Source organism: Onychomys torridus, chromosome 1, assembly GCF_903995425.1.
Source record: "Onychomys torridus chromosome 1, mOncTor1.1, whole genome shotgun sequence".
Lineage (NCBI taxonomy): Eukaryota > Metazoa > Chordata > Mammalia > Rodentia > Cricetidae > Onychomys > Onychomys torridus.
The window spans coordinates 101208168-101220840 of record NC_050443.1 but is presented as its reverse complement, the minus strand read 5'-3'; the positions used below and the strand labels follow the sequence as shown (position 1 = coordinate 101220840).

The window sequence follows — 12673 nt, the reverse complement described above, 5'->3', positions numbered from 1 at the left end:
CATGTGGAGGTCAGTAGCCAGCCTTGGGTGTTGGTCCTTCCCTTCCTCCTGTTTGAGACAGGGTCTCTTGTTTTTCCACTGTGTACTGGGCCAGCTGCATGGGAACGTGTGGGGGTTCTCTCATCTCCATCTCCCTCCATTGGAGCCGCAGCATCACAGCTGTGTGCTACTGTTGCCTGGCACTGCATGGACTCTGGTCCTCACACTTGCATAGCAAGTGCTTTCCCTGCCTGAGGCATTGTCCTAGGTACTGAGCATTTGTCTTAGCCTGAATTCTTAAATCTTAGTTTATCCTTCTCTCCAAGATCTTAGCGAGCTCAGGTCTTAGCTGTCTCATGCCCCTCAGCATCTAACCTTCATGTGCCTGCCACAGAGATGGCACTCAGTAAGCTCATGTGGTCTGGGCTCTGGGTGCCTCCTAGGTCTAGAAGAACTGGGACTAATTTATCCCTGCCTTAGTCACTCAGTGTTCTGTTGCTGCAGACACCACGGCCAAGGTAATTCTTAAAGAAGAAGGCGTTTAACTGAAGGCTTGCTTACAGTGTCAGAGGGTTAGTCCATGGTCATCATGGCAGGAAGCAGACGGGCCTGGTGCTGGAGCAGTAGCTGAGAGCTTTCCATCCTGATCTACAGGCAGTAGGCACATGGAGAAACACTGGGCCTCAGGTGGGCTTTTGAAACCTCAAAACCCACCCCCAATGACAAACCTCCACCAACAAAGCCACACCTCCTAATTCTTCAAACAGTTCCACTAACTGGTGACTAAGCATTCAAACTTAGAAGCCTGTGGGGACCTTTCTCATTCAAAACCTCACAGTTCCTGACTCTGAACCTTTGTTGATGTCTGGAGCTGGTTTTGGTTGTCACAAAAGGAGAGAGGTGACAACCATTTAGGGGACAAAGGCCAGGGATGCTACTGAGCAACCAGAGTGTGCAGGCTTCTGAGTTAATTTGCAGCCCATCTGTTAGTACCAAAGTGGAGAAACCTTAGACTAGAGAGGGACATGTTCCAGCAAAGATGTACCAGGGAAGCCACACATCTTACTCCAGGTCAAGCCAGTTAAATTCCATGTTGACCAGGTTGCCCTGTGTTCCCTAGCAGTACTTACTCGAGTGTGTGAAAGATCCTCACCTCCCAGTATCCTCTAATTCTGGTTACAAGAAACAGTGAATTTATCATAACAAGGGGCACTTATGTGAAGCGTATGTTTCTGAGCTTGTATTTTTTTTACATCTCTCTGAAATTAGGACTGGGGAAAGATAGTCCTTTACCATTGGAAAACCGTCAGGTAGGAAGGATGAGGAGGATATAGGCATGATAAAGCAGAGAAGTCACACCTCAGGGCCACCAGGATAACTGGGTGTTAGGACTAAGACTGTCTGACTTATAAAGAGAAAAGATTTCTTTGGGTTTATAGTCCTGGAGGCTGGAAATCCAAGGATAACATGGTTCCAGTCTCTGCTCAGCATATGGTGAGGGCCGTGTGCAGAGCAGAAGGGAAGGGGCTTCAGAAGAGAGCCAGGGAGCTAGACTCCTACCTTAGTGCACCTATTCCTTCCAGAAAGGCAAGAACCCATTCATGAAGCTCCTCCTCCAGTCTCCCAGTAGGCCTTGCCTGCCACCATTGCCACCAAGAGTTGAGATATCAACACACAGACTGGGAGCAGAGTCTGAAGTCAGAGCACTAGGCTTGTAATAATATCGCATAGACTCCTTGTAGTGTGCTCATGGGAGTGTGCATATTGGCCCTCGTGGAGAGGCGGGTTAAGAGAAGAGAGGAGCTGCCATACTTCCAGAGAAGCTGCAGCCCTTTGTCCAGGATCAGGCCTTAGAGCAATGCACAACCACATGAGAGCCTCTTCTCTCAGTTCTTCAGTCAATGGCTAGTGTGTGTGTTCAGCATGGAAGGTGCTCACACTCCAGCATGTGGGCTGCAAGGGCTCCCGGGACAGCAGCCAGGCCACTCTGCTTCTTGCTCTGCTCCCTTTCTTCTGGCCATCCTCTTGCCATTTGATTCTCACACGCAAGGGTAAGCACATGCCCCTGGCACCGTCCTGTACTGGAGAACACAAGAGGCACAGGACCGACTGCTTGGGAGAGGTATCTAGACTCTAGTGAGAAGGTGACCAGCTTGGGGAGGGTTGGAATGTTTTCCACCACAAAGCCAGTTGAACTCTGAAGCAGGGCAGCCTGAGTGGTAGAGCTGCTTGGGGTGAGATGGGCAGATGACAGGCAGTTCACAGGCAGTGTTGTCAGAAAAGCTGACTAGACCATTGCAGTGACCCGTGGAAGCTGGCAGTGGCCGCGGGAGAGGAATGCGGGAGGTCTGGCCTGTCTTTGATGCCACCTTTAATGCCAGGCCATTGTAGAAAAGGGAAAAGGCCCTGGACTCCAGTGTGTTCTGGCTTTAGCCTAAAGTACACACTGGCTACAGGATGCTAGCTCGACCTTTCGTAATGGATCTTGCATACATATAGGAGAAATGAAAATACAGAGAGGGGCCAGATACAGGAGGATCAAAAGTAGAGGAGTGTTACAAGTATTAAATTCATTGTTGGTTTTTTGAGACAGAGTCTTGCTGTGTAGCCCAGGCTAGCCTCACACACTCAAAGTGCTCCAGCCTCAGCCTCCTGAGTGCTGAGATTACAGATCTGTACCACTCTCCCCTCCCTGTAACATTGTGTAGCTATCTATACTTTTTCTAAAGCACTCCACAAACGTTAATGTACATCAATGCGTCTTTGGGGCAGGAAGGCCAGCTCAGTCCTGGTGTGGTTACAGGCCCCACTTCATCCTGACTGCTGCCCTTACCATCTGTCCTGACCATAGGCCTCCCTGCCTGGGCTCAGCTGTAGCTCTGCTTTCAGAGAGTTGGTACCTCAGCACCCAGCACCTCCACATGCTCCCAGACAAGACCCTTTTTTCCCCAGCCCTGCTGTGGGCCCTACTGCCCTGTGCGCTGTTCTCAAGCTTCCTCTCCTGAGTCTCCCACATTGTAAATATCAGGCATGACATTTTCTTCAGTATGAGTTTACAGTTAGTGCTGCGTAGAGCTGAAAACCAGACTTTTTCTTCTTCTCATTGCTTACATCAACCAGAGTATGGCTGATACTCCAGAGAGCTTTTCCTTTGTAAGATGATGGGTTGTTTCTGTGGGGGAAGGTCTCCTGAGTGGCTAGGCTCAGAGTTCTAGGCCAGTTTAGCAGAGCAGACCCCACTTGGACTCTGGGCCCTGTGAGTAGGAAGAGAAGCAGTGTGGGAAAGAAGAGGAAAGGATCCAGGGAGGCTGCATGACATAGGTTTGAATCTGTTCCATCACTTACTAGGTACGTAAGAAAATAACCTGCCTGCTCTGGGCTTCCTTTTTCCACTCTGGGCCAGTCCCACAGTGAGCTGCTGGGATGCACATGAGATATGCATGAAAAGCCTGGTGTGCACAGGAGTGGGCCAGTCCCACAGTGAGCTAGTGAGATGTCAGGAGGTGTGTGTGTGTGCACAGGAGTGGGCCAGTCCCACAGTGAGCTAGTGAGATGTCAGGAGGTGTGTGTGTGTGTGTGTGTGTGTGTGTGTGTGTGTACGTACACAGGAGTGGCACCTGCTCCGTCTGCCCTCTGCTTCCTCCTCCCTGTCTTGGTGTTAGCAGTGTGACCTCGGGAGGAGTAGAGATGGTTCAGGTTCTCCACTCTGCCCCTCCCCTCTCTCACCGCCACATTCTCGTCAGAACTCAGCTGGCCTCAGAGTAGGGATTCGATTCGGCTCATGTTAGGGAAAGAGCTGCTGCTTTCTTTATAATTAAGTCTAACTAGAGTGTGTCTGGAATTGGCAGAATTTCCATGAGTAAAAACCAAAGTCGGCCTGAGGCAGTAGCCCAGTGGTAGAAGATTGCTTAGCATGGAGGCACTGGGTTCAGTCCTCTGTGGCCATCCTCCCCACACCCCCCGGGGCCCCTGTAGAAGATCCTTGGGCAGAGTTCTGAGTGGGCTTGGCTGCCTCTCTGTTCTTCCCCCTGGGTTGGTTCCTACACTGAAGTCACAAGGGGACTCCCGCAGTTTGCTATCTTGTATGGGTGTATAGGCTAGAAGCTACTTTTCAGTTTATTCCTCTTGAACTTGTAAAATGACAGGTCACTGACGGCATATATGCATCATACCGTAGCTTTTTACATAAATTCCTTGTGTTGGACTAGTTAAGTCTACAGAGAAGTTCTCTCCCCACTTACACTTGGCCCTGTTCCCCCTGTTGTTACTGTCTGATGTCACACTGCATTTGTCACAACTGAGGCCAGTGACGGTAGTCACTAACTGCACGCTGGGTTCAGGTTTTCTATTTGTTTATAGTGGCCATCTTCCATTCCAGCTCCCCCACAAGAGACTTCCTGGCTCCAGTTCGGGGCTGGGAAGGGCTCGGTTTTCACTTGTGGGGCTTAGGGCTCACAGGGCATGAGGTCCTGCTGAGCCGCACCCCCTCCTTACTGACCCTGTTCTCACTCTTCTGTGCAGCTGTGAAGAAACCTGCCCCGGCACCCCCCAAACCAGGAAACCCACCTCCTGGCCACCCTGGGGGTCAGAGCTCTCCTGGCACAGGCACATCCCCAAAGCCGAGCACACGCAGCCCTTCGCCACCCCAGCAGCCGGCCCCAGGCACGCGCCGCTGCTCCAGCAGCCTGCCTCCCATCCAGGCGCCCAGCCACCCACCACCACAGCCCCCCACACAGCCCCGGCTGGGTGAGCAGGGACCAGAGCCCGGCCCCACGCCACCGCAGACCCCCACACCACCCAGCACCCCACCCTTGGCCAAGCAGAATCCCTTGCACAGTGAGACTACACAGCTGCATGGAACCCTCCCAAGGCCGCGACCGGTGCCCAAGCCTCGCAACCGGCCAAGCGTGCCACCTCCCCCGCATCCGCCTGGCACCCACACGGGGGATGGCAGTCTCGCGCCTGCGGCACCCACAACACCTACAGCCTCCAGAATCGTCACTGGTGAGTAACACCGGGTCCAGTGTTCCCTCAGGCTTCTCTGGAGGGCAGTCATCTGCACTGCTTTTATGCCAGGACAGCAGAGATGAATACCCATGGCTTGCAGTTTTCTTCTGGGTGTAAGATTATCTTCATTCACATACTGGAAAGTCTAATGCATTTAAGTCCAGGTAGAAGGTATCATAGGACATTGGCATGAAATTCATAGTAAATTCCTTCTTGGTAGCCCATACTTAGAGACAAAAGGATTGGGAGCTTCATCTACAAAGCAAATCCTGGGCCATCCTGGACTTAACTATTCTAAAAATAAAAAAGGCACATACTAAGTGCAGAATTTCAGAAGTGGGTATAATAGAAAGCACCATATATGCTAAATCAAATTCTCCGGAAAAGCAGATCTCCCAAGCAGATCACATCACTGTGCTAGCCTCAGATGGCTTGGCAGGGATAAGCAGAGATTTTCCTGTCATCCCCTTGAATCTGCCCTAGGCATTGGGTTGCTGATATAGATTGTAGTGCTACCTTGTGGGATGTTTTTGTAGATCTGCTATAAAACATGATCATTTTATCTAACTATATCGAATATTTCTACAGCAGGGACTAGACTTTGCTATTTAGTTTGGAAAGGAGTGGGTTCTTTAGTGTTGTCATGGTCATTTGGGCTGTGCATCACTCTTAACAGCAGCTTGCTTTTGATTACAGCAGCCTAGCTGTGGGTTGTCCTATATGGAAGCATGCTAGTAGAAGCCACTGAACTGTACCTCTGGCTCTCCAGCCTTCACAAGTGGACTTCTCGACAGATGATGACCCAACACTGTACCCAAAATAATGAGTTAACTGACTCCAGAACATAATGCATTGTTTAACACACATGTTACTAGTAGTTAATAACTGTTCCTATGACAGCAGGATGTTTATCTGATTAGCACAAAGCCACATTGGTTTGTTTGCTGTTTGTTTCCCACTAGATGCCCTTCCTAGTGCCCTCACAGGTGGGGAAGGTTTCCAGAACTAAGGTCTGTAACCCCTCAGCAGCTTCAACTGCAGCTGCAAACGCTCCCGCTTAGCCATGTTCTGTGTGTGTGCTTTTGACTTTGTGCTCAGGGTGGCCATTTGAGTCCATGCCATGGCCATCAGTCAGCCGTCCATTCTGTAGCAGATAGTTATGCCTTTTGTCCCATAAACAGCACTTTGAGCTTTGGTTTTCCCCAAATCTAAGAGGTGGCTCTCACTAGGCTGAGGTCGCAGTTTGAAGCCCTCAGTAAGATGCTGTTCTTGCTTCATTTTTTGTTTGGGTGAGCCTCTCCCAGTGTTGTGTTCTTCTTGGTACCGTTTCCCCTGCCACTGGCTTATCAACATCAGCAAGAGGACTAGGGTGCCATCAGCACAGGAAATTGTGCATCCCTGTGTTCTGTGCTTTAATTTTGAATTTTGTATCTTAAATGCAAGGTAACTGCATGGAGCTTCTTAATTGATGTCTAAAATTCTCAGCCCCCTCCAAACTTCCCCCAAATAATCCTCCCCTGAACTCCCTTTAAGCCCCTTTGCGTTCCAGCGTGCTTACATTTGCTTTCCTAAGCTATTTGGGCATTTAAAACAATGAGGCTCCTCTGAACATACATACCTTTGGGCACGTACTGGGCCAGCAGAAGGCTCCTGTATGGTAGGGTTGCTTTAATCGGAGCCCTTAGCCTTGTAGGATACATACTGTATGTGTTCACGGCTTAGTTCAAGTTGAAATGATGGAGCAGGATATAGGCATCCATCTGCTTTCCTCAGGATCTGGTGATTAATCCAGTAGTTGAGTGACTAGACTTTAGTTAAGGCTGAGCCTTTTAACACTTTAATACTTACGACACCAAATTCTACTCAGTCCTGTCCTTTTATCTAGACTAGAAAAAAGATTGCAAACCAGGATTAAGCCTATTCATAATACATAGTCACCTGTGGTGGTATATGCCAAGATTGCTTTAATTGATTTATCAGCCAGATAGATAGGTGAAATTTTACATTTAAAAATGATCTAAAGTATTACCTGTCTTTTTTAATCTTTGCTATAAATTTTCTTAGCACAAGAAATACAAGGTCCCTGTAACTTCCTTTGTATTATTGTAGCATTAACCTAAAGTATCTTAACATCCCCTGGCCTACCCTTAGAAATGTACACAAGGCCAGCATTTGGAATCTAGGAATCCCTTAGCATCGACCATGTTTTTAGTGACTCTTCCTGGATATAGCCAATGATTTTCAAGAAAAAAGAAAGAGCAGCACAGTCTTTTCTTATGATATGCTTTAGCTTGGAGAAGTTTGAAAAGATTCCTGAAAACATCTCACCCACTTGGATTATTTAATTGTAAGGAGCTGAAGTAAGGTTTAAGGAATTAAGGTGAATGCTTGTGGGCAGAGCACACTGCCAAGTTGACTTGATAGTCCACTCCTCTCCCCAAGGTTCAGTATCAGAGCTCTGGAGAAGGGAAGGATTCTGAGTCATTCCAAATGTCAAACTTTCATTGTAACTCTGCAAAGCAGGAGGATTTTAGCAAAGAGTATTCTAATTTAAACATTTTATTAAATAATTTAGATGTATGACCTGCCATATTCAGTAAGAACTGAAATTGGAATGTTTAATGGTAAGGAAAAGGCAACTGATTGGCCAAAGCATTTTTGCTATTTTATGATCATATTTGTGCACTAATGGCTGTCACTAACCAGTCACCCTAACCCTGCCTGCCTGCATCCCTACTAATAGTGCATGCACTAAGGAGGGCTGGCCTTATCCATGCTTGCTGTCCGTTGTTCTAAGTACTAAATGTGTTCACAGACTTGTAACAGGTGGTCACTGGGCTGGCCTCATCACTCCTTCATTGCATTCCTTCCTCTGTCCAGCAGGCTTGAGATGTAGTAGACAGAGCATGTGCTGTAGAGTGGGAGACGTTCTTGGGAAGGCGCAACCTGGTTATGTTAAGTGCCAGCATTGGGCACAAGTGGTAATTAGATGGAATAAGAAAGGCTCAAACAGCCATGATAGACAGTGGGTGGGCGGATGATAGTTATTTATTGTCATGTCACATGCCAGACTAGGCCTTCTAGGACCCAGAGAGCCAGAGGTCAGGGGTGCCACCTGGTGTTGAGGTCTTTATTATAGTTGTGGAAATCTGCCTACGGCCTGCCTTTAAAGGATGTCTCGTTTGTTTTCTGAAGACGGCGTGGTCCGTGATCTCATTTGCCCTGCCGGGTGTTACCCAGCATTATGATTCTCCTTCACATCTCATGCCATTGCCCACACAGTAGCAGAGCACTATGTCATCCACCACATGGGCTGTTATTACTTGTACTGAACATTTGCGGGGCTTCTACTTCCAGTTGCAGTTTAGGATATAGATGGCATATTCATGGGAAGTCAGGTATTCAGGAGATTGAGTATAATCTCCCCTTTGACTAGAACCAGTGTTTCTCAACCTGTGAGTCATGACCCTCAAACAACCATTGGAGAACACAGAGATTTACACAATGACTCGTAACAATAGCAAAATTATAGTTACGAAGTATCAACGGAATAATTGTATGGTTGGGGGTCATAAAACATGGGAACGGTATTAAAGGGTCACAACACTAGGAAGACTGAGAACCACTGGGCTGGAGTAGTAAGAGGCTGACTGTTGTCCGCAGACCAGAGCTTGCTAAGGGATAGGATCCAGGCTGTCAGAGCTGAGGACAGAGCCTGGCCAGTGGCAGCGGTGTTTGAGGCTTCACTTTGCATTGTGTTGCTTTCCAGGGTGTTTGGATCTAATATTTGTACAAGTCATTATCAAAATAGCACTTTTGAAGAAAAGAGTTACAGCCTAAAGCACATAATCAAATTTATTGGAGTGAAAATTCTTCTAGATCCGTACCCTAAACTGTAGAGTGCCAGTCCTACCCCTTGGACTCATTCAACAAAGAATGGGTTCCATTTGTTGGGGCCCCAAGTCCATCATTCTATCTTCACTAGACGTTGGGACCAAGGCCTGTTACCTGGTGCTCTCTTCTGGATTTCTTGTTATTTTTTAAACTATCTATAATATGAACTTAATGCCAAGCAGTGAACTTATAGACCTGCCTTTCTTTGGAATACAGATAGCATATAATTCACACCTAGACATGTGTAGAAGCATTAAAAGAGAGGGAAAGACTGTGGGTGTCTTCTAAAGTGACCCTTTTCTTTGCTGCAACGAACTGGGTGTTCAAGACTTTGGCCATTGTCTCCTCAGATAATGTCTTCTCCTTCAGGACCTTCATGGAAGAGTAACAGAGTCCTTGGGGAGGTAGAGAAACGTAATGTCCACAGAGCCCAGACATCCTGACTCATGCTGGCTTGACACCTTGATAGAGAGGTGCCCCTGTACACCTCCCTCTGTCTGATGGATGAGAAAAGAGAGCCAGATTGTCCTCTCAAGGCTTGATGGCTGGCACACAAGTAGAGACGCTGAGACTCTGGTTAGCACATCTTTGCAGTCTGCATGTTCCCCAGCTCGCGTCTGTTCCTTAGGCTTTGTGAGCTCTCCGGACTGGCACTGCCAGCTGTGGTAGGAGAGTGGGGGAAGAGACTGAATTTGCTGTGATTTTCTTGTTTGCTGCTGCCTTAGAGTCATGGCTGAGGCTGAGGGTGGGCTGGAAGGATGTTTGCACCAGCCCACTGTTTATCTGCCCATCAGCTACCCAGCTACAAGGTTTATAGTGTCTGCTCTGTGCCAGTCATGGCTGTAAAGCACTCAACAAGAGAGATGTGCCCTTGCCGTAGGTGAGCCACAGGTCTGAGACATCTTAATTCTGTGTACACAGACTGCTCTTGATTGGATCTCTGAACCATGAGATTCAGACCCGTTCAGTGGGTTTTCTAGTTACTATAAAACCTGAACTGTCCGAAATGTCCGGAACCTGGACCCTTTAACTCCTTGGCAACTCTATTAATCTAGGACTTTCCCCCAGTTATGGTGTAGGAACAAGTCTTTTGATCTAGGAGTCACTGAGAGAAAAGGAATATACCCCCAGAAAAAAGTAGACCGTAGCTCAAAACTATAGGGACAGAGGCTAGGAGGGGCTTTCAGGGAAGGGGCAGAAACCAGGCTCCTGGCTTACCTATGGGTTTCTTCAAGGCTTTCTGTCTCATTCACTATTATATCCTCAGCAGGCAGAGCAGGCCCTGGCATGTGGTAATCTGGAAGAGAGCTGTGGTGAATGAAGGGGTCTTTGAGCATGGAATGGGAGAGGCAGTAGCTTATGGACCATATGTTTGCCATCTTACTGAAGGAATTTTCAGTCAACCTAAGAAGACAGGAAAAAAGATTTCAGTGTGTTAGTATTAGAAGAAATAGTATTTAAAGATTTGGTGGTCCACTTAAGTTGTCCATAAGGGGTGAGTGTGCCCCATGGGGGACACTTAACGGTGTCTGGAGACATTTCAGGTTGCCACTCTGAATAGTCTGTATGCCACCAGCATCTGGTGGGCAAAAGCCAGGGATTCTTCTCAACATCCTAAGTGTACAGGATAGTCCTGCATCTCAGAATGACTCAGTCCAAGCTTTGACTAGGTAGAGGCTGAGGTCGCAGTTTTATCTCCATGAGGAAACCCCTGTAGCCTCAGAAGTGAGTTCTCCCCAGGGCGCTCTTCCCCTGCTACTTAGATGTTGTAAGGAGCCCATAGTTGGTGATTAGAGGTCTAAGTGGAAATGGATTTTCCTTCACTCAAAGCAAGTGTATTTCAAGGGTCGCATCACTGTGGGCTGCCCGGGCTGTCAGGAGTACCAGTCAGCTAGAGTAGGTAACTGTGTCTAGGGTCTCAAGGGCTTGACTTCTCGTGGCTGCCAAAGTCTCTTGAAAGGGACTGTGTTTATTCATGGGTTGGCTCAAACCCTCCAGGCTCTTTTCTCCGTGCCTTTGGTGGCATCTTGGACCTGACCCTCACTGATACCATGTTTCTTCATGTTTTTGTCCAGACACCAATTCTAGGGTTTCAGAACCACTTCGCAACATCTTTCCTGAAATACATTCAGACTTGGCAAGCAAAGAAGTGCCTGGCCACATTCTGCTGGACATAGACAACGACACAGAAAGTACCGCATTGTGAAAAAAGCCACTTGCCAGCCTTTGGCCCTCCATCCCGGTGAGTGGAACTGGGTCAGGCAAGCCTCTGTCCCTACAGACCAAACAGTGAAAAGCTTTCAGTGGGAGAAGGAAGTTCTACGCAGGACTAGACTCCCACGGCCCAGGGAGAAGGTAAAGGGCCAGTACTCAAAGCTGAATGACCTGTGTCGGGAAGAAGTTGGCTTGCTTTATATATGGACGAAAATCATGCCAAAAATGATAGAACAAAGAAATACCTGCATCAGAAAGAGTATCACTGCTGAGAGATACATGGGAAGCCTTTGCCCTGCTGTTAACACAGACAGCGACTTGGAGTGACTAAGAAGAGACTTACCTATCTATTTAATAAAACACATCAATTATGCAAGTTACCTACTTCCTGCTACCTGGACTCTGGCCATCACGTGCCAGAGGGAGCTTCTGTTCCTTCAGACTTGCTGCAGAATCATTTTGTATTAAATACAGTCTCTGTCTCCACCAACCCCTAGAACCTCGAGCATTGGTGGCGACTGCTGGCTCTGTCGCCTCATCAAACTGGATGTGAGTCATGCCTTGTGGATTGCCAGAATATGGAGAGAAATATACTGTTCTTTTTTTAAAAAAACAAAACAAAACAACATAATTGCTACTTGATAAAAGTTGAATGTTATTCTAGTTTTGTGTTTAATTTGAATTAAATATATTCTGTGGTTTATATGAAAACCTGCTAGTTCTTGGAGGCAAACGTGTGTGTGTGTGTGTGTGTGTGTGTGTGTGTGTGTGTGTGTGTGTGTGTGTGTGTATGGATTTGAAAGAATAGAAAGACACTAGCATGATAGTTTCAGCACTAGGGAAGAGAGAGCTAAAAGTTTGAGGCCAGCCTGGGTTACATAGCAAGACTGGGGGTGAGGATCCAGGTATGGTGGTACATGCCTGTTATCCCAGCATTTGGGAGATACAGACAGAAGGATCAGGTGTTCAAGGTCATCCATCCTCAACTACAGAAATGAGTTGTAGACCAACATGCACTGCATGAGACCCTGTCTCAAAAAGGTGAAAGAATAGAGACAAGAGCCGCATTGGTGGGGAAGACTGCCAAGACCCAGCTGCCTGGTTGTCCCTTAGCAACCGCCCAAGGTTAAGACTGCATTGGGGTCCCACAGTCTCGACGTCTCTTTCTGAGTCCAGACAGACTTGGACTCAGAGAAGCTGACTCCCAGTGACTTTCAGGGCTATGTGTGTGCATTGGGAACTGTGACTTAAATGGGAATTTTCTTTTCCAGTAACCTGAATGCTCTCCTGCCCTGTCTAAGAGTAAACTGGGAAGAGCAGAATGGGGGATTGGACCTGTGAGGCTGCCAGTGGCCCCTCCCCGTGGCCCACACAGGGGGCTTTCTTGGTAACACAGAGGGGCAAACACTGACTGTTAGATGCCTGGAACTAGATTAGTTGAGCATCGTGAGTTCAGACCAGTCTGAGCTGTAACCATCCCACAAAATAAATAATATGTGTATGTAGTGTCATTATCTACACACACACACACACACACACACACACACACACACACACACACAACTAAACAAGAACAATC

The 12673-nt window shown here is 47.7% G+C and overlaps 1 protein-coding gene across 9 annotated transcripts in view; it reads left to right on the top strand.

The window, feature by feature from the left end:
* Nucleotides 1–11797, top strand: part of Arhgap17 (Rho GTPase activating protein 17) — an 89340-nt gene extending 77543 nt beyond the window's left edge. For 4 of the 9 annotated variants that reach the window (XM_036191462.1, XM_036191434.1, XM_036191477.1 and 1 more), the window contains 3 exons: nt 4501–4983; nt 5949–5972; nt 10956–11797. In XM_036191462.1, the coding sequence (XP_036047355.1) occupies nt 4501–4983; nt 5949–5972; nt 10956–11086 (638 nt within the window). In that variant the 3' untranslated portion in view covers nt 11087–11797. Of the gene's footprint in view, nt 1–4500; nt 4984–5948; nt 5997–7561; nt 7611–10955 lie in introns of all 9 variants that reach the window. The other 5 variants (XM_036191486.1, XM_036191447.1, XM_036191468.1 and 2 more) reach the window with 3 other exon arrangements.
* The last annotated feature ends 876 nt before the right edge of the window (nt 11798–12673 follow it).